The following is a 27,190-nucleotide window of genomic DNA, read 5'->3' as shown; positions in this document are numbered from 1 at the left end:
TTGCATAACCATTGTACGCAGGTGGACAACCGTGTCCAACATTTCGTCGTGTGCTGTAGCGGTGTCGTTGGCCACCCTTTCTAAGATTAACGCAATTTTGTCAATGCGGTAACTGTTCATGACCGTCCCAGCCCATGGGAAGAAGAAGCTAACGGCTTTCTCCCAATCAGCGCCGTGTAAAGTAGTGGTGTCGTCGTCGTGCCAATAGGTGCTTCGTTGTGTCCTTATGAGTGTGGTGGTATTATGCAAGTGCTGTCGCATTTCCATCTCTGGGAAAACTGATCCTAAATAGCAAATTCCTCCCCAATTATCAGGTAAATACGGGTAAGCTTTATTCCCGCATACAAACATGGTCCCGTGCGGAGCCACCAAATGGGTGGTCATGCAAGTGAGAAGGCCTGGGATAGTGTTTGTCCCGTTTTCCCCTTTCCATGCCAACTGGAGGTGTGTGAGGTTATGCAAGGGCGAGCTTGTAACGTTCACTAGCAGCGTGTGTTTCCCTTTTCTCGGGTCCGCGGGAAGGGTATCTCTACACACGGATTTGCCTACCATTACTTGGCCCTTTCCTTCTAAGCAGAGGGCCCCCCATGCCGGCTTGACCCAAACCGGCGCCGGACGTTCCTCAAAGTGTCGGGACAGAATGGGAGGGGAGTACTGGAAAACTCGTTTACACGCGGTTTCATCAGAACCTTGGCTTGTCAGAGTTGTACTAATGCATTTGGTATCTAATGGCTTCGAGCACAAATCATTGAGTGATAGGGGTAACACTACCATTGGTATGCCTGCTGTGCTGGTGCGGGGAAGGTGCATACACATCCAACACTGTGTCCTATTCTGTACTGTGGCCATATGCCGTGCGACCTTCCAGTATGTGTTCTCCTCTGGCTTCCTTCTTACTTCCTGGGCAGGAGGGGGTTTAATAACGTAGGCGGCACAACTAGGCCGGAATTGGTGTTGGGTCTCTCCCCTCTTTTTGTTCCTTCTAATCAGCGTGCGCGGGGGCCATATTCCACATTCAAGTATTATCGTGGTGTGTGGGCCGACGAGGGCATGCGACAGTAGGAGAGTAGTATTGTCGATGCCCGTGCCCCATTGATATCCTGCGGCGGCGTGACTATTCACGGTCCCAGTAAACCTTCCATTTTCCACCTGTCTAACTTTAGTTAAGACTATGCGTGGGGTTGTCATGCGTGCCTGTGGTGTCCCATTATGTACCACCATGGCTTCCATCCATCTTACAGATAACCACTTGAAATGTGTCTCCAACTCACAGCAATGTACTACTATCCCCTGTCCCCGGGGAGCCGTTATGTATTTGACGGAGTAAAGTTTAAATAACGTGTAGTTGTCGTGCCCTGGGTATTTGGGGAGATCCTCTCTCAGTGGGTTAAACTGCAGAAGCCTATCCTTGGCGGGGTTTGTTAGGCAGCTGCCCAGAATTCCCATCATCATGACCGTCATCGCCGCCCTTAGGAGACTGTGGTGCCCTAGACGGTGCATTGTCTTCAGCGGTGTGAGGTGTGGTGTCTGCAGCAATGTGAGGTGCGGTGTCTTGTGTGGCTTGTGGTGCGGGGATGGACAACTTACAATGGGTGGCGTGGATCCACGAAGGTTTACCCTCGCAGAAGACTGCCGTCGGTGTGACCAGTAGCACCTGGAATGGTCCCTTCCACCGTGGCTCCAAAGCAGCCTTGCGGGTGAAGTGCTTCACGAGCACCCAGTCGCCGGCCTGAAAGTTGTGGATGGCGTGGCCTATTGGTTCAGGCAGCGCCTCTCGTACTCGAGCATGGATGCTGCGTGCCACATTCGACAAGCCTATGCAAAATCTCAAAAGCATGTCATCCATTACTGGCAAAGCAAGGGTGGACATGTCTGTTGGTGCTGAAACGGGCAAGCTCATAGGTCGTCCCATTAATATTTCGTGGGGGGAAAGGCCCGTAGTGCGACCCGGGGTGGAACGAATGCTCATCAATGCAAGCGGAAGAGCCTCTGGCCACCTCAAGCCTGTGTCTGCGCAAAGTTTCGCTAGTTTATTCTTTAAAGTCGTGTTCGTTCGTTCCACAAGTCCTGAGGACTGTGGGTGGTAGACGCAATGGAAGGATTGTTTAACGCCCAACGCCTTCAGGATGCCCTTAACCACCTGCGCCGTGAAATGGCCTCCTTGATCTGACGAAATTATCTGGGGAATGCCAAATCTGCACATAAAATCCCGCACGAGGCGCTTCACTACTGTCGGAGCATCGGATTTGACGCATGGGTATGCTTCGACCCATTTGGTGAACGTATCTACGATTACCAACACATAGCGAAACGACATGCTTGGTTCCAATTCTGTAAAATCGAACTCAATAGTTGCGAACGGCCCACTAGGCGGGGGTCGTCCCCCATCATGTGCATGTCTCGGTGGCGCCCCTCTATTGTGTTGCTGGCAGACCACACACGATCGGCACACTTCGGATACAATCCGTGACAGTCCTGGCGCTGCCCAAGTGTAGTCTATCTGTCCCATCACCCCCCTCTGGCACACATGACCATTCTGATGAGCCATGCGTGCCAGCCAGGGCAGTAAAGCCTGGGGTGCTATATGTTTTTCATCAAGGGTCCACATTTCCCCTGGCCCAGGGCGTATCGCTCCTCGTTTGAGCCAGACCTCGTGTTCGGCCGTCGGTGCAGCATTTTGCAAATTTATGATATCGTCCTTAGTTGGTGTGGCGGGTGGTCCCGCAGTCGGTATGTCAGCAATCTGTGCGGCTGTCTTCTGTGCTCGTGTCACCATCGGCATGTTGCGTTCTATCTGTTGGTTGGCGGCCTTTCCTGCCGCCTCGTCCGCCCTTGCGTTGCCCCGGGCAACGTCAGTGTCCGCCCTTTGGTGGCCACGACACTTAATTACCGCGATAGCGCGGGGAAGTAAAATGCTTCGGAGGAGCCCTTCTACCAACGCGCCATTCTTTATCACTGAACCGGCAGATGTGAGAAAACCTCTCATCTTCCAGATGGCTCCTTTATCGTGGACTACGCCGTGAGCGTAGGCCGAATCTGTGTAAATGTTGACGGCAAGGCCTTCCGCCAAGCTGCACGCTCTGGTCAAGGCGCACAGCTCCGCCTGCTGTGCGGAAAATGTAGGTGGAAGACGCCCGCTCTCTACCGTTTCGCTATCCGAGCACACGGCGTACCCGGACAACAGGGACCCGTCCCATGCGCGCCTAGCTGATCCATCGACATAATATGTACAGTCGGGATATTCTAAGGGATTGTCCTTTAAATCCGATCGCACCGTGGAGACTAGCTGCACAACGTCGGTGCACACATGAGGTTCGCCCTCCTCAGGAGTGGGCATCAGTGAGGCTGGGTTGAGCGTCGTGCAACGTTCGATCGTGATGTTGGCTGCAGTGATCAGTGCGGATTCGTATTGCATTAATCTAGTGTTAGACAAATGCTGTGTGCTTCGCTATAACAGCAGCGAAGTGACGCAATGTGGTACCCGTAGCGTTACTGGGTGTCCCATAACAATGTCCGCTGTTCTTTCTACTGCGTACCTGGCCGCTGCCACGGCTTGCAAGCACACCGGAAACCCTTGTTCGACCGGGTCTAACTTTTTACTAAAGTAGGCCACCGGCCGCTCCTTATCCCCATGGGTCTGTGTCAAAACTGACTGGGCGAAACCTCCCACGGCGTGAGTGTAAAGGGTAAATGGTTTCGCATAATCCGGGAGTCCTAATGACGGTGCCGTAACCAGCGCCTGTTTCAGCCCGTCAAAACATCGCCTCAATTCATCCGTCCATATCAATAGGTCCGGGGCATTTGATTTGGTCGCCTCGTACAGTGGTTTAGCCAGCAGCGCAAAATCAAGTATCCAAGTGCGGCAGTATCCCGTCATACCTAGGAAGCGCAGCATTTGCCGTTGCGAGCGAGGGCGAGGCAGCTCCGTGATAGCGGTCACTCGTCCAGCATCCAATTCTCGTTTTCCGTGCGAAATGGCGTGTCCCAAGTAAGTTACAACCTGCCGCACAAACTGAAGTTTTGGTCTGCCTACTTTGTGGCCTTTGGCCGCCAAGGCCTTTAATAGGGCCAAAGAATCCATTTCGCACGCCTCCTTTGAAGGGGAGCAAATCAACAAATCGTCAACGTATTGCAGCAACACTGACCCTCCCTTCAATTCCACATCCGCCAGGTCGCGGTGCAGCGCCCGGGAAAACAGAGTGGGGCTATCTGAAAACCCCTGAGGTAGTACTGTCCAAGTATACTGGCGCCCCCTATGGGTGAAAGCGAACAAGTATTGTGACTCAGGCGCGATGGGCACAGAGAAAAACGCAGAACAAAGGTCGATGACCGTGAAGTATGTTGCGTCCGGCGGAATTGACATCATGAGGGTTTCTCCGTTTGGAACTAGTGGGTGTATGCCCTGTATCACCTTGTTCACCTCCCTTAAATCCTGTACAAATCTCCATTTGTCCTTTGACGGCTTTTTAACTGGCAAAATTGGTGTATTACATGGGCTGTTAGTTTCTACGATAATCTTCTGTTCCACTAGGGATTGAATCACTGGTGCTATGCCTACGTCGGCCTCAGGTCGTAGCTTATACTGTTTTACGTTTGGCAAGCGCATCCCCGGCTGCACTGCTATCACTAGAGGTTTGGCGTCTCGCATCCGTCCAACCTCACCGTCGCTTTTGGGCCATAAATTGTCTGGCACCTCCGCTAGGAGGTAATCCGACTCACCCGGGTCCGTCAGCACTGCCCTCATGGCATAGGTGCCTTTGGGGGGCAACTCTGCCTCTTCGAACTTTCCGTCCCTCCGTTCTGCCTTAATGTCAATTGAGAACCCTTCACCGTTTTCGAGCTGTTTCAAAGTCCAGCGGCCCCTCTTACACCGATAACCATGTAAGGGAACTTCTCGTAACCTCCCTACCATCCAACCTACACTTTCCGGCGGCCACCCTTTGGCAGTAGTGAGGGTAACATGGGCGACCGCTCCTTCGGGGTATTGGGTCAGCGCATGCTGACTCGGGGTTAGGACTACCTCAATTCCTATTCCCTCACGCCCGATCCATACCCGTGACAAGTGTAGAGGCATCCATTCGCCCAGCTTTTCCTTAACCCTTTCCCGGTAGTTCTCGTCCTCACCCGTTGCATCATAGTACGCAGTGCAATGGGGTGGATTATCCTTTAAGTCCTTTATCGAAATTTGGTGCTGTTGCATCCAATCTCGCAGCACTGAACTGTCCAAACACACATTATCTATGATATATGTCCAAGCAGACAAAGCCCCTGGATCCAAGCGCCACCAATACGCGGTGGGGCCGGGACGAGCCAGTGCCGTCATCAACAAGTCGCGTTTAGACTCCGCGACGTCTACGAAAACTCCCTCCTCGGTACATGAGATTTGACAGCCCAAACGGCACAATAAATCCCGTCCCAGCAAATTCGTCGGGGCGGTAGTGGTCATCAAGAAAGCATGTTTAGCCTCCAGCGGGCCGCATGTTACTCGCACTTCCTCCGAAATAGGAAGCGCTTGGGGTAAACCCGAAACACCCAGTATTTGAACGTTCCTGGCCGTAGGGCGCAAAGAGGGCAATTGCCCCTTGTTAATTGTGCTGCGAGTCGCGCCCGTATCTACGAGAAATTCTAATTGTCTTCCCTCCACGTCCAACATCATGGTTGGTTCCTCTGCCGGTGTCATGGTCAAGAGAGGACACTCCTTGGGCGACTCGCCAGCGTCCCGTCAATAGGCCCCTCTATTGTATTGGGGCTGAAACCCCTTACGAGCCTTTGGGCAATCACGTATCCAGTGTCCCATCTGCTTGCAATAATGGCACGGTTCCTGCGGAACCGGTGGTGCGGAGGGCATAGGTCGTCCCTCTACAGCTCCCCTTCCGCCCTGCCTGCGTTCTGGCGGCCCCCAAAGTGACTGGTTCACTGGTTGCCACTGCGGCGGACCCCGAGGCGGGGCCCAGTTCCCCCTTGGTCCGTTCTGCATCCCACTATTGGGGGGTGGTCCGGGGTTTTGGAGAAGGGGTCTTGGTGGATACCAATTTTGGGGAGGGGGCCCTTGCACATTCCAAGTTTGAGGGTTTTGAGGAGGAAGGGGAAGAGGGGGTGGTATTGTCCATTGTTGTTTTACCTCGTTCATATTAATTAGTCCAAAATCTTCCTCAGTACAACCGTCGCAGTTTTCATTTTCGCTGTGGATCCACTCTCCGTTGGGGAATTGGCCCTTATAGAAAAAAGGATAACAACTCCTCCTATGTTCCTCTGGACCTCGAACAGGTCCCCACTTCTGGCACTGTTCGTGTATGTAGTTCTGACTCTGATCCCCTTTTTTATTTTGGTTAAATTGAGCCCGTTTCTCCTGGACAAACATTTGCAATATTTCCTCCTTAATATCCTTCTTCTCCTCTAGGGAGGAGCCCGGGCATTGTTCCAGTTTGTCGCATAATTCGTTGGTTGTCATTCCCTTCCAGCCGAAGAGGACGGTCTGTACCTGTTTCTTTAACACCGGCCGAAGCCCCTCGATTAGATATTGATTTACCAATGGTTGGGGTAGCCCTCCCAGCTGCATCGGACCCAGTCCTCCCCAGCGCGCCATGGCCTTTTCCAACCTTTCTCGGTACTCTCCAATTGGTTCCCCTGCCTTTTGTTTTATGGCCCCAATTTTTCCCCAATCCGGACCTCCTGCTGGCAACAGCGCATGCTCGATGGCACCCAGCAGCCGGAGCTTCAGTGCGTCCCATTGTGGTACTGTTATCTGGGCCGCTCCTGCTGCCCTTGGATCGACGTGCGGCCAGTGTGCTCTTAATCTAGCCCTTTCCCATACTTTGGGTGGGAGCACGGATACTCCCATATGAGTTATGTCTCGATAGTCGCACTCGCCGGCTAAAAACCAATTCGACATGGTCGGCACTATCTGCCGTGGATCTTCAATAAGCAAATGTTGAATCCTTTCCCTCATTACAGTTAAAGAGGATTCTTTCCATGGTACTCTTTCTCGAACCCCCTGTCCTTGGGCGTCAACTCCGATAACTTGTACAGGGCACAATGTTTTCCTTTCCTCTATTTCCTGACATTCCGATGGGGTAGTTTGTGAGGTCCTTTTCCCCTTACAACCTACCAGTGAGGGGTATAACCCATCCGGTCCTATCGGTGGCGGGAACCCTGCGATGTCGGTCCCGTCATCTATTCCGTTAGCCCCGAGTTGTGCAAACGGCCTTCCCTGGCTCGGGTGGTTCTGGGGTATCTGGGGCGCGATGGTAGCGGGGTTATAGGGAGGTGGTAGCGGGGGCGCAGAAAGGATAGGTGGTGCCTGAAACCCCGGGACAGGGTTTAGGTCTGGGGCTGGGGAGGGTAGATTGGTCGCTACCTCCCCTCTCGCGGGGTCTGGTTTTTCAACGAGCGGCATCAGTCGCGCGTTGGCCTGCCTCTCTATTTCCTTAAGCGCTTCATCCTGCTCTTTATTCGCCTGTTTCCTCAGACCCTTGAGTTTTGTTACCTCACCAGCCAAGCTGGCCTGTTTCGACTTTGCGTGTCGCTTCATCGCTTCTTCCTTCCACCAGCCAAAGACTTTCCAATAGTCAGGCGGAAAGTGTTTCGTGGCCTGTTCGAACTTTTCTAATGTCTCATACAACACGTCCAATTTTTCCAGCGCAAAAGACCCTCCTTCGGGCCACGGTTCTCCTAAATCCTTCGTCAATGCAACCCATGACTTCCCTGGTCTCACAGCAGCATAGCCATACCTCTTAAACATAAAAAATGCTGGGGTATGTCTAAGCGGTTCACCTGCCTTTACTGTCTTATTACCTATACTGTTACCCATCCTAAGAAACCTTAGCTTACCGACGTAGCCTTGTACTCGTGAGGATCTCCCGCCTCGCGGCACAGCTACACTACCTAACTCTGAGAGGCTCGCAGCCTTGTACCCGTGAGGTTCGCCCGCCTCGCGTGGTACGGCCGCGCTACCTACTCTCCTGAGAGGCTCGTCCGCCTACACAGCCGTCTATCCTACCCTTACTGCACTTTCCTGGCGTCCTACGCCCGTGTAATAGTTCTGATCTTACTTAAAACTAAAATCCCGACGTCTCCCGGGTAGGCCTCGGATCGGGACGCCGCCCTTATCCTTACCCTCACAACCCAGAGATCTATTACCCCTTAACCTCAGGCGCCCAACGTGGGGCACTTCTCCTTACGTAACGTTACCCTAACGAGTCCATAAACAATCAGTTGCTCCAGGACCCAAGCGGTCCGTAATTAAATTTAGGTTCGTGGAACAGGTATGAGCAGGGAACGGAACGTACGGCGACCGAGCAAGAGAGAGTGGGTTACAATTTGGACTGACCCCCGGGCTAAAAAGGAAAAAACAAAAGAAAACCACAGCTCACCTGACCCGGATCAATTGCCAGCTGGTCTCTCACCACTCCCTTGCCTGGGACCGCGTCCCGGACTGCCCAGACTGATCCCACCGCTGCCACCAGTTGTCGGATTGGGACTTAGGACTTGGGACTCAGAAGACTCAGAAGAAAGGAGCAACGGATATATTTATTGGAACTCGAGTACTCAAGCTTGAGGACAGCAAAGTTGCATTGAAACTCACAAGGAATGACCAACAGTACAACAAGATGCTCTGAAATAATTCAATTAACATTGCTTTATATAAAGAAAGTCAGGGGTGGAGTTAGCTCACAAGACACAGAGACAGAATGGGCTCATTGGGCCTCCCACCATAGTCCCATCCTGTTGTTCAGTTAATTAAAGGAAGTTCATCCAAGGCCAGTCATGGGTTAGCTCTGATAAGGAGATGGTCAGCATTATGTGGCAACATGTTTACAACTTTCTGTATAGCAGCTGGCTTGGGAAAGTACAAAGGGGAGTGGACACTCATAAAACTGTCAACTTGCAAGATAATGGCAGAGTCAGGAGAAAGGCAAAGAGAGATAAGAGTTGCCTCCAAGGCCTGAAAAGGGGAACTAGAGATTGTGCCCACGCAGGCCAGAGCACACAGGCAGAGAACTCCTTATTAGGATATTACACATCCTCAATGCAGTAGAAAGAACTCAGTATCATAAAAGAGTACAGTAGCAAGTCAAAACAAAACATATAATTGGTTATACTTGGTAATTGGTAAAGCAGCAAGGATATACAAAGGGGGAGGGGCATTACAGCTCCCTACATATATATATATATATATATATATATATACACTGTATATATATATATATATATATATATATATACATATACACACTCCATAAGTGGGGCACCTATGAGTCAATTATATATTACTAGCAACGGTACCCACCCTGCGGGTGGGGCTTCGATTGGGAGGCCCAAATGAAATGGTAAAATATCAGAAATTGAAGGTTTTTTAAATTTTAAACAATTCATATAAACATCCGTTGAATCATATCACACGCAAATCATAAAAATCTAAACAGTATCTTGAGAATTTCAATAAAAGCCACATCACTGTTCATATCGGTAAATATTATTCCATCGTGTTTCAAATCGTGATCGCGATCTGTTAGCGTATACACCGCCCAAATAGCTATGTGGAATTCTCTCATGTGGGGATTAAACGTCGTTTAAACTTTGGCCGAGGTCATTATTTACTTTTAATGATGTTTATATACGAATGATGTTTAATGATGTTTATATTGGTTTTGGGTCGTCTTTTCCGCATATCTTGTGGGATTGTGAGTTGGAGCGATGGCCGTGATGGCGGGGAGGGGGATGGAATTCTTTCAAGCAGGGATTCAACCCGTGTCCTTATAAAAGGTCTTTGTCCGAGGTCACCGAGTCCGATCGCTGCAGCCGTGCAGCGATCTGTGCAGCCGTTTGTGCGGCACCCGGGAAAACAACATCGTCACAATGAAAACATCTTCACAATGAACGTTATGCGAACGCGAATGTTATGCGGGAGTCCAAACCTGAGAATGCTGGAGACCAAAGCTGAAATTGGGAAAACTAAATAGTCTATTTTACTCCTGGATATCCCAGGATTTCCCATCCAAAATATCGTTGCGATCGGTTCAGCAGTTTTTACGGTACCTTCAAACGGACAGACAGATATACGGACGGACATTTGGTGAATTATAGTAAGATTATTTTTCCTTTTGTTTTCAAACATTGTATTTTTCTTTCAGACATGTTGTTTTGCCTCAAATGTGTTGATGTTGCTGCATTTGCTCCATTGTGGAGATGGGAAGTAGCTTTAATATGAGACATGGGTGCAATCTCTTTTTTATCTCCTGAAATGTGCATGAAGAACAGTTTGGATAACATTATGTGTGTAAACATTGGTTTATGAAGTGTGGCATGGATAATGGATTCTCTTGAGGAACTCACACCTGCCTCGTCTGTCTTGGGCCTATTGACTGATCGCCATCAATGTGGTTTATAACTTCCGCAGCTCCTTTTCCAACTTGTGGGAATGCTCAGGAAATATCAGCATTTTATACGCCTTGGTTTACAAGCAAGCACGGATTCCTTACAGGTGCCTGTTTGGACACCCCTCACTTCCCCCCTCCACATTTTTGCAAATAGTCAAATCTGCTCCCCAGCCTCCGCTTTTTCAAACACCTAGATTGTTCCCTCCTCATCTTCCCCAACTTACTCGAGAAAAGCCAAATCATTCCTCCAGCCAATGACTCCATATATGGCATCTCCTCAGAGCGTACTGTTTGCAGGTGGAAGGGGGAAGGGGTGTATCTACACAAGATGCAAAATAACATTATGCTGGTAATAAAAGACATACATGTTTATTGTTTACTGCTTTTTCCCAGTTCTACTTCGTCATTAATCTGCAGTCTAAATGCGAAATCTTGATAACATTTTCAAAATACCAAAGTGGGAACAGAGAGATCATCCAAGTTGGAACAGAGTGTTTTTGTTGTACCAATATGTCTGTTACTCTCTTTTCATTATGATCTGCCATCAGTCCTCAAATGCGGTGATTACAGTGCATTCAGAAAGTATTCAGATCCCTTCACTTTTTCACATTTTGTTATGTTGCAGCCTTATGCTGAAATCGTTGAAATTCATTTTTTCCCTTATCAATCTACACTCAATACGCCATAATGACAAAGAGAAAACAGGATTTTAGAAAGTTTTGCAAATTTATTAAAAAGAAAAAACTGAAATATCACATTTACATAACTATTCAGACCCTTTGCTATGACACTTGAAATTTAGCTCAGGTGCCTCCCATTTCTCTTGATCATCTTTGAGATGTTTCTACACCTTGATTGGAGTCCACCTGTGGTTAATTCAATTGATTGGACATGATTTGGAAAGGCACACACCTGTCTATATAAGGTCTCACAGCTGACAATGCATATCAGAGCAAAAACCAAGCCATGAGGTCGAAGGAACTGCCTGCAGAGCTCAGAGACAGCATTGTGTCGAGGCACAGATCTGGGGAAGCCTACAAAAAAATCTGCTGCCTTGAAGGTTCCCAAGAGCACAGTGGCCTCCATAATTCTTAAATGGAAGAAGTTTGGAACAACCAGGACTCTTCCTAGAGCTGGCCGCCTGGCCAAACTGAGCAATCGGGGGAGAAGGGCCTTGGTAAGAGAGGTGACCAAGAACCCGATGGTCACTCTGGCTGAGCTCCAGAGATCCTGTGGGAGATGGAAGAAACTTCCAGAAGGACAACCATCACTGCAACACTCCACCGATCTGGGATTTATGGCAGAGTGGCCAGACGGAAGCCTCTCCTCAGTGAAAGACACATGAAAGTCTGCTTGGCGTTTGCAAAAAAGCACCTAAAGGGCTCTCAGACTGAGAAACAAGATTCTGTGGGCTTTCATGTGTCTTTCACTGAGGAGAGGCTTCCGTTTGGCAACTCTGCCATAAATCCCAGATTGGTGGAGTGTTGCAGTGATGGTTGTCCTTCTGGAAGTTTCTTCCATCTCCCACAGGATCTCTGGAGCTCAGCCAGAGTGACCATCGGGTTCTTGGTCACCTCCCTTACCATCATGTCCAATCAATTGAATTTACCATAGGTGGACTCCAATCAAGGTGTAGAAACATCTCAAAGATGATCAAGAGAAATGGGAGGCACCTAAGCTAAATTTCAATTGTCATAGCAAAGGGTCTGAATACTTATGTAAATGTGATATTTCAATTTTTTCTTTTTAATAAATTTGCAAAACTTTCTAAAATCCTGTTTTATCTTTGTCATTATGGGGTATTGAGTGTAGATTGATGAGGGAAAAAATGAATTTAAACGATTTCAGCATAAGGCTGCAACATAACAAAATGTGAAAAAAGTGAAGGGGTCTGAATACTTTCTGAATGCACTGTACATGTGTGAGTGACTGAATGCATGAACGGCTTTTCAAAATTAACATATTACTTGTATACACGTCATTGCACCTCTCTTGAACTTCTAGGCCTCACCATCAGCAACAACCTCTCCTGTGCTGACCTCATTCCCAAAGAGTACGGTAAAACTGGCCTCAAAGTCCAAAGGCGAAAGCAGATCTGGCTTCCAGATTCAGCTGCTGATTGGGCATCCTCTATCGTTCCATGTCGTTCCTCAACTTCAGAGCTATAGTCTACAAGGCCTTCATCTTTAGGTCAACTGCTTTCCCCTTTGAGATGGCTTCCCCACTTCACATATCTTTCCAGGATATAATCTATTTATCTCAACATAATTGGGATCTCCCACGATGAGTGAAAGGACAGGACTTGTTACTCTCACATTTCAGGCAGCTTCATGGCCTCTGTGTTTTATCGTCTCTCCTCTGGACACCCAAATCACTCCAGGACACTGAAGCTCTTCCAGTCACTCACTCCTGATTTAAACTCCAAAAACCAGGCTTGCTGTGCGAGTCCCAGTGTCCAGTGTCCCATTGTCCGAGTCCCAATTATCAAGGGGGTCCCAGTGTCCGGCCGGCAGTACGTACGTCCGTCCATTAACACATGACTAAAACATCTCCTCACAAACTACCCGACCAATTATGGACCAAATTTGATAAGATGCATCAGGACAGCAATATCTCATGTGGTTGTGCTCCCCATATAGATGTGCTCCCTATAAGGGTGGTTAAAGGGAGTTATGCCCCTAGATATTGGTATTTCATTCAAAAATCTTCTTAGTAACCACCAGTCAGAGTTACTCAGTAACTTAGTTACTTAGTAACAACTAAGTCACTCCTTTGTTCCTCTTTTTACCAGTTTGTGGAACCTCCGTCCTGATGCTGTTCTCGTCTACTCTTTCCTCTGGGCGTTCAGGTTGTGCACTACCATCTCATGTCACTCTCCACCCTGGCCCTTAATATTTTCTACCTTCATTAACTTTACCTAACCCAACCTTCTTGTAGCTTTCTGTTTCCTTCTCTCCTCTTCACTTTTCGTGTTTGTTCATTCACTTGCTTGTTGCATCAACCTGCGGATCCCTTCCAGCGTGTTACATTTTTGCCCTCAGTCTTCCATGGGCCAATATTTAGTATACAGAAAAAAGCAGTTTTTCTTTCAAATAAATTATTCAAGCTCCTTGTAATTTCACTTTTTGAGCACATATGGGCGCTCTGCATCCATCACAACTTTCTTGGTGTGTCTCAGAATCGCTCTTTATTACTCTCACCGTCCTTCCTGACACCACTTTTCCGTAAAACCGTTAAAGAATGTACTGTGCCAAAAAAAAAATTTTTTTCAAAGGTAAGTCTGTGGCAAAGGTTTTTTTTTTAAACCAAAATATATTTTATTTGATTCTCAAGTGAGTTCTCACAGAAAAATTAGTATGTTGTATGCTGATGTCTTACGGATGTTTCATGGTGGCATCGCCTTCTCGGAAAGGGGACAGGGAATGATTGTAGAAGAAAATAACAAATAATTAGGTTCAGACAGAAAATAATCAGAATGTGGAATCTAAAAAAAAAAAAATCAGCTGAGGCTTTTAAGTGAGAAGTTGGTTCAGCTGAAGTTGGGTAGAGTTGTGGGTTGGTGGCTGTAGTTCATTCCTTATTCGTCGTCAACGTGTGGCCCTGAATGGGTTTCTCTCATCTCCTCTTCCTGTTCAGGCTGGAGTTCCCCAAGGCAGTGTTCTGGGCCCCGTGCTTTTTCTGGTCTTCATCAATGATCTCTCTGACTCTCTCGAAAATCCTCTCTATCTCTTTGCTGATGACTCCACTCTCTGCCGCTCCATTCCTCTTCCCTCAGATCGGCAGTCTGCTGCCTCCTCACTCTCTGAAGACCTGGACAAAATCACAGACTGGTCAAACAAGTGGAACATGTCTTTCAATCCTGACAAATCTCACACTCTTACTATGTCTCTCCGAAAAGATCGACTGGACAACCCTCCCATCTACTTTCTCAACAATCCTCTCCAAGAAGTTCTGTCGCTCAAGATTTTGGGTCTCACTATCTGCCATGATCTTTCTTGGGAAAACCACATTTCCAAGCTGGCCTCCAAAGCCAGTCGCCGACTGGGCATCCTCCGTCGTGCGAAGTCCTTCCTCGGCACACCTGAGCTCCTCACCACATACAAGGCTTTCATCCGCAGCTCAATGGAATACTGTTCTCCCCTATGGGCCGGTGCTCCTGCCTCACACCTAGCTCGGCTTCACGCTGTTGAAACCAAAGCTTTCAGAATTATTGGAATCTCCCGCGATGAAGCTATCTCTGAGGGCCTTTCACTCACTCACCGCAGGCAGGTAGGTGGTCTTTCTGTCTTCTACCGACTCCTCTCCGGCCTTGCACCCCCAGCTCTCTCTGTGCTCTGTCCCCCAAATATTCCTACAGGTCGCACAAGATCTGCCAGCAACCCTCTGATGGTTAAACTGCCGAAATCTCGGCTCTCTGCTCACCTTCACTCTTTCATTCCTCTTTTCTCCCGCCTCTGGAACAAACTCCCTCACTCCCTTCAATCCCACTCCTCCCTCCAGGTCTTTAAAACAGCTGTTCACCACCATCTCTTATCTTCCCCCATCCAAAACCTTGATCTTTTCTACCCCCGCTAATTCACCCCAGATCCACCTTGTTTGAAATTCCAACTTCTTTCCTGGAAGTCCTGGCAGTGTCCATATGTTTTATACCTCTCCCACCGCCCCCTTCCCACGCCCCCCCCCCCCCCCCCAAAGCCCTCGCCCTCTCTCAGATCTCTCGATGTCTCCATGTCTCTCGGTCCCTGCTCTCAAATGTTGTGTTTGTGTCCTTCCCCCTCTCTCCCCATCTTGTCTACCGCTCCCTATGTTATATGTTTTTTGTGTCGGTTTGTCTTTCTGTGTGATTAATGTTCGCTCTTTCACGAGCCTCGACCTTGTATACAAAAAAAAAAAAAAAAAAAAAAAAAAAAAAATTCATTCATTTTCTGAGTTTTTCTGAAATTTTTCTTTGTTTTTTAACAACCATTCTCAGCATTTTATTCAATCAAGTACAGTACTGTACAGTGTACAGTATGTCAAATCAACCTTTATCAGCATTATATTTCAAATTATCACATTATTATTACTAGGTGCCCTGCGGGCAATTTTGTTCCAAGCGTGCAACACATTCTTCTGATGCATCCCTTTATTTGGGCGGTGTATAAGCAAAAGACTGATGCCTCGATTACTCCAGAAAATAAAATTAATCTAGGTTACGTCTTTCCTCCCCCCAAAGGAATAAAATGCCAGGATGGGCGAAATTTTTTTTAATTCAAAACCTAATGGAATCGAACAAAACTTGCACAAACAAAACAAAACTTTAGTGTGCCCTTCATTAATCCCTGAAAGTTTCATCTTCTTTGGTCAAATCAGAGGGGTAAATGATGCATACATACACACATACATAGTCATGGCCAAAAATATTGGCACCCTTGCACTTTTGTCAAATAATGCACCATTTATTCCAGAAAATTGTTGAAATTAAAAAATATTTTGGTATCCACAAATGTATTTCTTTGCTTTGCAGTGGAACAAAACAAAAAAGCTGGAAAAATTACTAAATCTTAGCTTATTCCACACAGTAATCCTAGAATGGCCCGGACAATATTATTGCCACCTTTTAGAAGTTGTTGGAAATAATTAGAATTCAACCAGGTGCTTCTCCTTTACTTTGGAATATAACTCACCTGTGGTGAGTTGCAGGTGCCGGCAATATAAAAATCATTCATTCAACCAGTTTGAATCGAGAAAAGGAGTCTTTCGGCTGTTTTGTGTCACTGTGTGCACCACAATGAGCATGGAGAAAAGAAGGAAAACTAGAGAATTGTCTGAGGAGGTCAGACAAGATTTTAGCCAAGCATGGACGATCTCAAGGCTACTACAAGTCCATCTCCAGAGACCTTGATGTTCCTGTGTCCACCGTATGCAATGCTATGAGGACGTTTAAGGCCCATGGCACCTCCCTGGACGTGGCCGCAAGAGAAAACTTGATCGAAGATTGCAGCGAAGGATTGTTCGAATGGTGGAGAAATCACCTCGATCAACTGCCAAACAGATTCGAGCTGACCTTCAGACACAAGGTACGACAGCTTCAACTCACTCCATCTGTCGTCAACTCAATGAAAGGGGGTTCTATGGTAGGAGACCCAGGAGGATCCCAATGCTGAAAGAGACACAAGAAAGCCCGACTGAAGTTTGCAAAAACACACCTGATCAAGCCAAAATCCTGGGAGAATGTCCTGTGGACAGATGAGACCAAATTAGAGCTTTTTTGTAAAGCACATAATCTCTATGTTTGCAGTAAACAAAATGAAGCCTTCAAAGAAAAGAATACCTTCCCTACAGTCAAACATGGAGGAGGTTCAGTGGTGTTTTGGGGTTGCTGTGCTGCCTCTGGCACTGATTACCTTGAATGTGTGCATGGCATCATGAAATCAGGGGATCACCAAGGCATTTTGGAGCGCAATGTTCATCCCAGTGTCAGAAAGCTGGGTATCCATCGAAGGTCATGGGTCTTGCAGCAGGACAATGAACCCAAACACACTTCAAAAAGCACCCAGGAATGGTTCAAGACAAAATGCTGGACTGTTCTGAAGAGGCCAGCAATGAGTCCAGATCTTAATCCCATGAACACCTGTGGGGAGATCTGAAAACAGCAGTTGGGAGAAGGCACCCTTCAAATCTGGGAAAACGAGCATTTTGCACAAGAAGAGTGGGCCAGGTTGGCCTTTCGGGAGGTGTAAGAAGCTCATTCATGGCTATAGGAAGCACTTGACTGCAGTTATTTTGTCCAAATGCTGTGCTACCAAATATTAAGTCTAGGGTATCAATAATTTTGGCAATGCCATTTTTTTTTTCTGATTTGAAAGGATATATTAAGTTCTGAATCAAAATCAAATGTTCTGTAATATTAACAGTGAAATAAAGAATTGTGGAGACCAAATACTTTTGTCAATTTCAACTTATTTTTTTGGAGAAAATTGTGAATTATTTGAAAAAAAGTGCAAGGTTGCCAATATTTTGGCCACTACTGTACAACATACTTTCCCTCAATTATATAGAGATTACAATAGTTTTTATAATTTAAAAAAATATATATATATGTAGTTGCGGTCACGTGTCAGGATCCCTTCTTCCACCCCAACACCCCCCCCCCCCCCCTTTCCACCGCCCTCCCCACATCCTCCCGACACACGCTAACACATATTCTTTACCAAAAATGGATGTGATGCTGAAATTGCTCTTGATTCTTCTATCCGCATAAGATTCAGGGATGCTTGAAAGAGGGGTATGCATGTCTGTAACGTCTTAAATAGGCCTTGTTTATTGTGTGCCATAAAATGTTATGCTTTGTTTTTGTCGACTTGAGTTTTTAGTGCCCCCATTGTGTCGTTACGCATTCCATTTTATTTTGCAGATTGACGGTTCGACTCTGCGCACACTGTGCCTGCAACACGGCCCGCTCATAACATTCCACTTGAACCTGCCTCATGGCAATGCACTCATCAAATACAGCTCGCCAGAGGAGGCTGGAAAGGCTCAGAAATCGCTGCACATGTAAGCATCTTCATTTGCTCCTCGGCCTACTAACTCGTCCTAACTTTCTCTTGGTTTGTTTTGCCCCTCTTTTGCTTTTCCTACTTTCAGTTCATTGTGAACTGGCATTTACTGGTTTATGATGCTCTTTTTCATACCAGCATTTGAAATGAAAGAAATAAGGCTCAAATTTAGTAATTCTCAGTTTATGAAGTTTGAATTTGAACCTTGTGATGTATCCCACCACTAGACGGAGTGGTTGACGCTAAAGTGTGTGTGTGTCGTTGGTTGTTATCTCCAAATCCGGGTTTCATAAGGTGGAACGGAGCCCTCCCAGGTATTGGTGTGTGTGTGTGTGTGTGTGTGTGTGTGTGTGTGTGTGTGTGTGTGTGTGTGTGTGTGTGTGTGTGTGTGTGTGTTTTTTTGTTTGTGTGTGTGTGTTTTTTTTTTTGTGGAGTTTTACTGTGGACAAGGTGAAAAACGCACTTAAGTGTTAATTGAGTTGATGTGGCATTCGGGGAATCTTTATTACATACACATGGGATGGAGATTAATGTATCGTCGAAGATTTGAGTTTTTGCATTTGTAATATATCGATGGCTTCTTGTATTTGCCTTGATGACAAAGAGCATGGGATAAGGATACTGTCGTGGCAAAAATTGTGTTGGTGAGAATATATCAAAATCTTTGACAAAGTAGGAACCATAATGGTGGCTTGGTCGTTGATTGTAGGGCATGAAGATCAAAATAATGATCGCTTGCTAAATGCTAATTAATTCACTAATTTGTTTAATCATGTCAGAAAGTCATATGCATGGAATATATTTTTCCGTTTAGATTCGGACCCAAAAACATGGCCTTGGGGGTGTGTATCGATTGGGGTTGGGATTCCAGTTTTTATGCTATGAATCTTAAGCAGCAGGATGCCGAGAGTGATTAGCTTTGAGATTTCTGGTAGACTACAGCTTGAATTAGCCAATCATGCTCCTCAAACTCAATGCCAGGAGAGCTTGGCATTACATCCTAGAAAGAGCAATCAGAGATCGCAGACCGTCGCCGGGACTTTTGTATGGTGTACTTTGAGTGGTGTTTGTGTGCTATTGTGTTTGTGCTTGTGTGATGTGTAGACAATGCATTGACCATGTATGTTTATGTTTATATTCATATCGCGGATGAACAGACATTTTCCGTTTTATTGTATAGATTCACGTTCCAATCGTACATACTTTATAGACGTGCTCACATTCTTAAATCAAATGTTTTACAAGGTTTTTTTTTTTTTTTTTTTTTTTGTATACAAGATCGAGGCTCGTGAAAGAGCGAAAAGAGCGAAAGAAAGGTTGAATGTTATGCATAACAAATTTGGTTGATACATTTTCTAATTGCGACCTAATTGGTGTTTTACATGTTTCGGTGTTCTTGACCTTGAAAATGTTTGACCAAAACTTCGCCGCATATACTAGACATGCAAATAAGCTGTGTACGTTTCAATCTGATATCTTGGAAAAACTACTGAGGTATGGTGATAATAAATTCACAAAAAGGCCCATTTGATTATAATGCGGTGATATTGTTGTCATGGAAACCGTTGACATGTCAAAAAGGCTAAATCGATCGTTCTGATTTTTGGTGAAGCAGTTCTGCGATCCTACATGCAAAGCCTGCTCAAATTTCAAGTCGATCGGATGAAAATTTATTTTATGCAACCTTGACCTTTGACCTCAAAAGCATATCCATCTAGCTTTTGATTGGTGAGCCATTTCAGTCATCCAATATGCAAATTATTTTCAACCTAGCAGAGTACCCACCCTCGGGTGGGTGGAGATTGCGCATTACTTGCTGAAACAAGTACAAAAAGTTTTAATTAAAACAAAAGCCGCGTCGATGTTACACAATGCCTAGATGCAGCTGTGCCTATAACGTCGATGTCTTAGGCACAGGACATTCCTATTGATTCGATTACTTGATGTTATTTTTGTGCAAAGTGAAAATATATCTCGGCAATTTCCTGTGTGTGGCGACGAATTTTTAATATATCTCGGCATTTTCCCGTCTGTTATTTCAGGCGGTGTATGACTGACCATGCCGCGATTAAAAATATATATATATCTCGGCAATTTCCCGTATGTGGCGACACGTGAACGAAGCTATGCTCCTCTCTCCACATTATTGTGACGACGTATAAATTAAATATTTCATCGTGACGATTGTCATCAAATGGACGAATTTTTAATATATATCGGCATTTTCCCGTCTGTTATTTCGGGCGGTGTATGACTGACCATGCCGCGATTTAAACAAAATATATATATCTCAGCATTTTCCCGTCTGTTATTTCGGGCGGTGTATGACTGACCATGCCGTGATTTAAAAAAAAAATATCTCGATGGACTTGAAGTTACAGGCCTTTGAGAATTCATTTCGTTCTATAAAGGGCAACTTTCATCGGATTTTCTTCCCGTTTTTTTTCAACCGAGTCTAAAACTATGTTAGCGACTGTGAAAAATGAAATGATATATCGAATTTGATTTGAAATAAAACTGTGTGAGAGAGGAAGACACCACGGGCCTACGAAACAGGCCTCAAAGCTATGCGAGTTAATAAAATGGTGGATATTTGTTTATATGAAGCCTCTTCCAGAATGGGTGGAGCTATGGTTCCCAGAATGGGTGGACCTTTGAGGTTTTGTCTTCTCTGCAAGAACAAGAAGCAGAAGAAGAACAAGAAGAAGAACAACAACAACAACAGCAGAGGGCACTCTATGACCAGCGTCTGCGACGCGGCTAAAAAGTGTATAGTCTGTATATTGCAAGAAGACTCTATAGATGTAGTAGTGTGGTAGTCGTGTGGTGTACGTCTAATGGGAGCTAACGTGTCTGCATGTCCAAAGTATCTAAGGGATGTAAAGAGTCTAAATGGGCCAAAAGGGTCTGCAAGGATTTTAAGAGGGCTAAATGTCTATCTAAGAGGTCGAAATGGGTCTGAAGATCTAAAGGGTAATTTCCATTCGTAGTTAGGGTCTGAGTCGTCTAAGGGGGTACGAAAGTGCCGAATGGGTCTTAAGGTCTAAAAAGGTACGTTCCAGTTCTACATAATTAATAGACGTAGTCACGGTGAAATAATATGTAATTAATATACCTACTCACATGGGTCGACGAGTATTCATCGTCCGCCCGTGTTTTTCAGTTTTATATTTGTAGATATCAAGTCAATCAGATGAAAATTGACGATTAATGTGACCTTGACCGTTTGACCTCAAAACAATAGGGTTATAGCTTGTGACTACGTATACCAGATGGTTACGTTTTGGGAAGATCTGATTTAAATTGCGACCTGTAGGTGATTCACACACAAACAGACCAGACCAACCAATATAATTGTAAATCTTCGATTTCGAAGCAATCTGCTCTCCTCTGGTGAGGGTGGGTTGCTGCACACTCCTCAAAATACACCGAAAGCTTGTGGAGGGAAAACCCCTGCCATATTGCTGGGGAAATTTTATTTCATTTTAAGAATCGATGCTCATGGAAGTGCTTGATGACAAAGGGTTGCAGGTCAATAGACTGACAGGCATGCGGAGAGTAAAATGCAGACAAGAACACAAGAAGACATAGTACGTTAATTGAAGGGGAGCAATGGGTGGAAAAATTGGGGCTGAGGGTCTACAAGAGAAAAGCTCACGAATGCGGGTGTGGTTGTGGGGAGCAAGACCAGATGGTAAAACACCATCAGGCCACAAACGTTTCAATTAGTGGTTTTTGTAACCCACTGATCTGCTTATTACCCTTGCCAGAGGAGAGGGTATTGCATTTGAGTCCGTTTGTTATTTGCAAAATCGAAGATTTTTCAAGTATATTGGTCGGTCGTGTTTGTGGTTCTGTCTGTCTGTCTGTCTGTCTGTTTGTTTGTTTGTTACTTGCAAAAGCGAAGATTTTTCAAGTATATTGGTCGGTTGTGTTTGTGGTTCTGTCTGTCTGTCTGTTTGTCTGTCTGTCTGTCTGTCTGTTTGTCTGTCTGTCTGTTTGTTTGTTTGTCACCGGCCTACAGGTCACAATTTTCAACCGATCTTCACGAAACTTCACCAAGTGGTAGAGTTGGTCAAAAGCAAGAAGCCTATTGTTTTTGGGGTCAATAGGTCAAAAGGTCAACATACGCCAAAGGTCACCAAATTTGCTAAATTTCTAAAATCCTCAATTTTCATCCGATTGACTTGAAATTTGAAGACCACTTGCATATCTAGTCACTGAATTCAACCACCAAGTATGTTTGAGGTCAACATAGGCCAAATGGTCAACATAGGCCAAATTTCTAAAATCCTCAATTTTCATCCAATTGACTTGAAATTTGAAGAGGACTTGCATATCTGGTCACTGAATTCAACTACAAATTATATTTTAGGTGAACATAGGCCAAAAGGTCAACATAGGCCAAATTTCTAAAATCCTCAATTTTCATCCAATTGACTTGAAATTTGAAGATAACTTGCATATCTGGTCACTGAATTCAACCACCAAGTATTATTGAGGTCAACATAGGCCAAAAGGTCAACATAGGCCAAATTTCTAAAATCCTCAATTTTCATCCAATTGACTTGAAATTTGAAGAGGACTTGCATATCTGGTCACTGAATTCAACCACCAAGTATATTTGAGGTCAACATAGGCGAAAAGGTCAACATAGGCCAAATTTCTAAAATCCTCAATTTTCATCCAATTGACATGAAATTTGAAGAGGACTTGCATATCTGGTCACTGAATTCAACCACGTATTATAATTTAGGTAAACACAGGCCAAAAGGTCAACATAGGCCAAATTTCTAAAATCACCAATTTTCTAATGACTTGAACTTCTAAGAGGATTTATATATATGGTCACTGAATTCAACCACCATCTATTTTTGAGGTCAACAGAGGCCAAAAGGTCAACATACGCCAAATTTTTAATATCCTCAATTTTCATCCGATTGACTTGAAAATTGAACAGCATTTGCACATTGAGTCACTAAATAGGGAAACTAATTATTTTTGAGATCAAAAGATCAAAGGTCAACTCAAGGTCAACCTTCCAAAATCATCATTTTTCATCTGAAAAATCGTCAATCGTCCTGTTGACCCGAGCTTTGATCAAGATTGTAAATTTTAAGCTTCATGAAATGGACAATTTGCTGTATCATTGGAAAACTTTTTTTGGGTGGGGGGGGCGGGGGGGGGATTTTGCAAGTATCGTGCTACGCATGACGTCTTCTTGTTTGTTTGTTTGTCACCGGCCTACAGGTCACAATTTTCAACCGATCTTCACGAAACTTCACCAAATGGTAGATTTGGTCAAAAGCCAGAAGCCTATTGTTTTTGGGGTCAACAGGTCAAAAGGTCAACATAGGCCAAAGGTCACCAAATTTGCTAAATTTCTAAAATCCTCAATTTTCATCCGATTGACTTTAAATTTGAAGACCACTTGCATATCTGGTCACTGAATTCAACCACCAAGTATTTTTGAGGTCAACATCGGCCAAATGGTCAACATAGGCCAAATTTCTAAAATCCTCAATTTTCATCCAATTGACTTGAAATTTGAAGAGGGCATGCATATCTGGTCACTGAATTCAACCACCAAGTATTCTTGAGGTCAACATAGGCCAAATGGTCAACATAGGCCAAATTTCAAAAATCCTCAATTTTCATCCAATTGACTTGAAATTTGAAGAGGACTTGCATATCTGGTCACTGAATTCAATCACCAAGTATTCTTGAGGTCAACATATGCCAAAAGGTCAACATAGGCCAAAAGGTCAACATAGGCCAAATTTCTAAAATCCTCAATTTTCATCCAATTGACTTGAAATTTGAAGAGGACTTGCATATCTGGTCACTGAATTCAACCACAAATTATATTTTAGGTGAACATAGGCCAAAAGGTCAACATAGGCCAAATTTCTAAAATCCTCAATTTTCATCCAATTGACTTGAAATTTGAAGACCACTTGCATATCTGGGCACTGAATTCAACCACCATGTATTTTTCAAGTCAACATAGGCCAAATGGTCAACATAAGCCAAATTTCTAAAATCCTCAATTTTCATCCAATTGACTTGAAATTTGAAGAGGACTTGCATATCTGGTCACTGAATTCAACCACCAAGTATTCTTGAGGTCAACTTATGCCAAAAGGTCAACATAGGCCAAATTTCTAAAATCCTCATTTTTCATCTGAAAAATCGTCACTTTTCATCCTGTTGACCCGAGCTTTGATCAAGATTGTAAATTTTAATCTTCATGAAATGGACAATTTGCTGTATCAATGGAAAACTTTTCGGGGGGGGGGGGGGTGGGGGAGGGCGGATTTTGCAAGTATCGTGCTACGCATGACGTCTTCTTGTTTGTTTGTTTGTTTGGCTGTTTGTCCGCACAGAATAAATATGATTTTCTCTGCAACCGTTGGTCCAATGGACAGGAAATTTTCACCATAGGTGCAACTCCACCTGTGGAATTTTTTTATGATAATTATGACGTCATATGTCACGTGATTCGGCCGCCATCTTGTAAAAACCGAAAAATTTTGCACCTCTATATCTCCGAAAGTGCTCAATAGAAAAAATTGAGACATGGCCCATTGTAAAGAACTCTCCATGGGGAATAAAATATGTTAATGATGATGTCATCGGTGCCTCCATTATGACATAATTCGACAAGTACAAAACTTCATCCGATGAAAATGAAATTTCTTGAGCATAATCTAGGAATAAATGTTTAGAAAAAAAAATGATGACGTCATCGGTCACGTGGTTCGGCCGCCATATTTGTTTTAACACAAAAGCCTTAAAAACCACTGAAAATACATCCTGGCGAGGGTTTTCAATCTCTGATTGCTCTTTTTCTTGTTCTTATTGCTTTTCACTGATCACATCAGACTATCGAGTGCTTGGGAAACCTCCGCACATCGTGCCGTCAAATTGGTATGGCCTTGCTCAGCTGTGTTGTAATCACGTGATGTGCAAATGCCAGCCCAGACCTACCTAACCCTAAAAATGCCGATGTCGGCACTGTCTACAAATACCCACAATAATTGCACCTTATTGGCTGATCTACAATGTGCTGCTCATGTCATTGTGCATTTTCGGCACGGATGGCCATATGCCATTTCACCTCCACAATGCTTGGCGCACTAAAAGGTCCAGCGAATGATGTTGACCCCGTGTATTTATTTTTTTAAATAGTGAAATGTTTTGAATGTGTTGCTCCAACGCATCGTTTGAACTGTTAAAATATGATTGGATTTCTGTGCCAGGTGCGTGCTGGGCAACACCACCATTGTAGCAGAGTTTGCGAGTGAAGAGGAGATCACGCGTTTCTATACGCAAGGCCAGACCGCTCACTCGGCGGTGTCATCATCGTCGTCGTCGTCGTCATCTTCAGTGTGGCAACCTCCACGATCTGGGTCAGGACCTGGCATCAGCACAGGCTCGCACATTTTCCCTCGTGCCACTGCACCCGGACAGGTGAGCGCCGGGAACCACGAACTGGGCCATTGGGGCAGCCAAGGCACAGACGGCACGGCACTCTGGGGGATGCCACAGTACTCTGGTAATGCCCTGTGGGGCTCGGGTGGAGGTGAAGACGGAAGGGGTATCGCCAGCCCTGCCGCCCTCCTGCCTAATGACCTCCTCGGGGGGGAGTCCATGTGACATTTCGTTTTTGACTTCTGACCTCGTGAGCACTAATCGTATATTTTTCGTTGTGCATCAGAACTGCTGTTAGACAACTTTCACAACTCTTCCTCTCTTTCATGCCTTACCCTTCATTTCTGAAGCTCCTGGTCCTCAAGGCAATACCTCCCCACCCTCCCCCCTTTCCATACACATTTAAAATTATGCTGATGATGGCGCAAGTTCTAACTCTTCATTCCCCCTCGCCCCCTCCTCTCTACCCCCCCCCCCCCCAAAAAAAACATATCAAATCAAATACTTGAATCATGCAAGCCAACAGCAGTGTAGAAATAATGTGAACGAATTTGGTTGTAGCTTCATTGCAATCCAACTTCAAAAACGTTATTATAACAATAGTTACACACAAGAGGAATATATACAGTGGGGAGAACAAGTATTTGATACACTGCCGATTTTGCAGGTTTTCCCACTTACAAAGCACGTAGAGGTCTGTAATTTTTATCATAGGTACACGTCAACTGTGAAAGACGGAATCTAAAACAAAAATCCTGAAAATCACATTGTATGATTTTTAAGTAATTAATTTGCATTTTATTGCATGAAATAAGTATTTGATACATCAGAAAAACAGAACTTAATATTTGGTACAGAAACCTTTGTTTGCAATTACAGAGATCAGACGTTTCCTGTAGTTCTTAACCAGGTTTGCACACACTGCAGCAGGGATTTTGGCCCACTCCTCCATACAGATCTTCACCAGATCCTTCAGGTTTCGGGGCTGTCGCTGCGCAACACAGACTTTCAGCTCCCTCCAAAGATTTTCTATTGGGTTCAGGTCTGGAGACTGGCTAGGCCACTCCAGGACCTTGAGATGCTTCTTACGGAGCCACTCCTTAGATGCCCTGGCTGTGTGTTTCGGGTCGTTGTCATGATGGAAGACCCAGCCACGCCCCATCTTCAATGCTCTTATTGAGGGAAGGAGATTGTTGGCCAAGATCTCGCGATACATGGCCCCATCCATCCTCCCCTCAATACGGTGCAGTCGTCCTGTCCCCTTTGCAGAAAAGCATCCCCAAAGAATGATGTTTCCACCTCCATGCTTCACGGTTGGGATGGTGTTCTTGGGGTTGTACTCATCCTTCTTCTTCCTCCAAACACGGCGAGTGGAGTTTAAACCAAAAAGCTCTATTTTGGTCTCATCAGACCACATGACCTTCTCCCATTCCTCCTCTGGATCATCCGGATGGTCATTGGCAAACTTCAGACGGGCCTGGACATGCGCTGGCTTGAGCAGAGGGACCTTGCGTGCGCTGCAGGATTTTAATCCATGACGGCGTAGTGTGTTACTTATGGTTTTCTTTGATACTGTGGTCCCAGCTCTCTTCAGGTCATTGACCAGGTCCTGCCGTGTAGTTCTGGGCTGATCCCTCACCTTTCTCATGATCATTGAGGCTCCACGAGGTGAGATCTTGCATGGAGCCCCAGACCGAGGGAGATTGACTGTCATCTTGAACTTCTTCCATTTTCTAATAATTGCGCCAACAGTTGTTGCCTTCTCACCAAGCTGCTTGCCTATTGTCCTGTAGCCCATCCCAGCCTTGTGCAAGTCTACAAATTTGTCCCTGATGTCCT

At 45.3% G+C, this 27,190-nt stretch overlaps 1 protein-coding gene across 1 annotated transcript in view; it reads left to right on the top strand.

Moving 5' to 3' along the window:
- LOC137434229 (trinucleotide repeat-containing gene 6C protein) overlaps positions 1-25,831 on the top strand; it is a 155,434-nt gene extending 129,603 nt beyond the window's left edge. The window contains exons 20-21 of the mRNA XM_068127021.2: positions 17,776-17,915; positions 25,180-25,831. Of these exons, the coding sequence (XP_067983122.1) occupies positions 17,776-17,915; positions 25,180-25,576 (537 nt within the window). The 3' untranslated portion in view covers positions 25,577-25,831. The remainder of the gene's footprint in view (positions 1-17,775; positions 17,916-25,179) is intronic.
- The last annotated feature ends 1,359 nt before the right edge of the window (positions 25,832-27,190 follow it).

The sequence above is a fragment of the Myxine glutinosa genome, chromosome 10 (genome assembly GCF_964187855.1).
Source record: "Myxine glutinosa chromosome 10, kmMyxGlut1.1, whole genome shotgun sequence".
In the NCBI taxonomy this organism is placed as follows: domain Eukaryota; kingdom Metazoa; phylum Chordata; class Myxini; order Myxiniformes; family Myxinidae; genus Myxine; species Myxine glutinosa.
The sequence above is the reverse complement of the archived record's forward strand: the minus strand, read 5'-3'. Positions and strand labels throughout refer to the sequence as shown.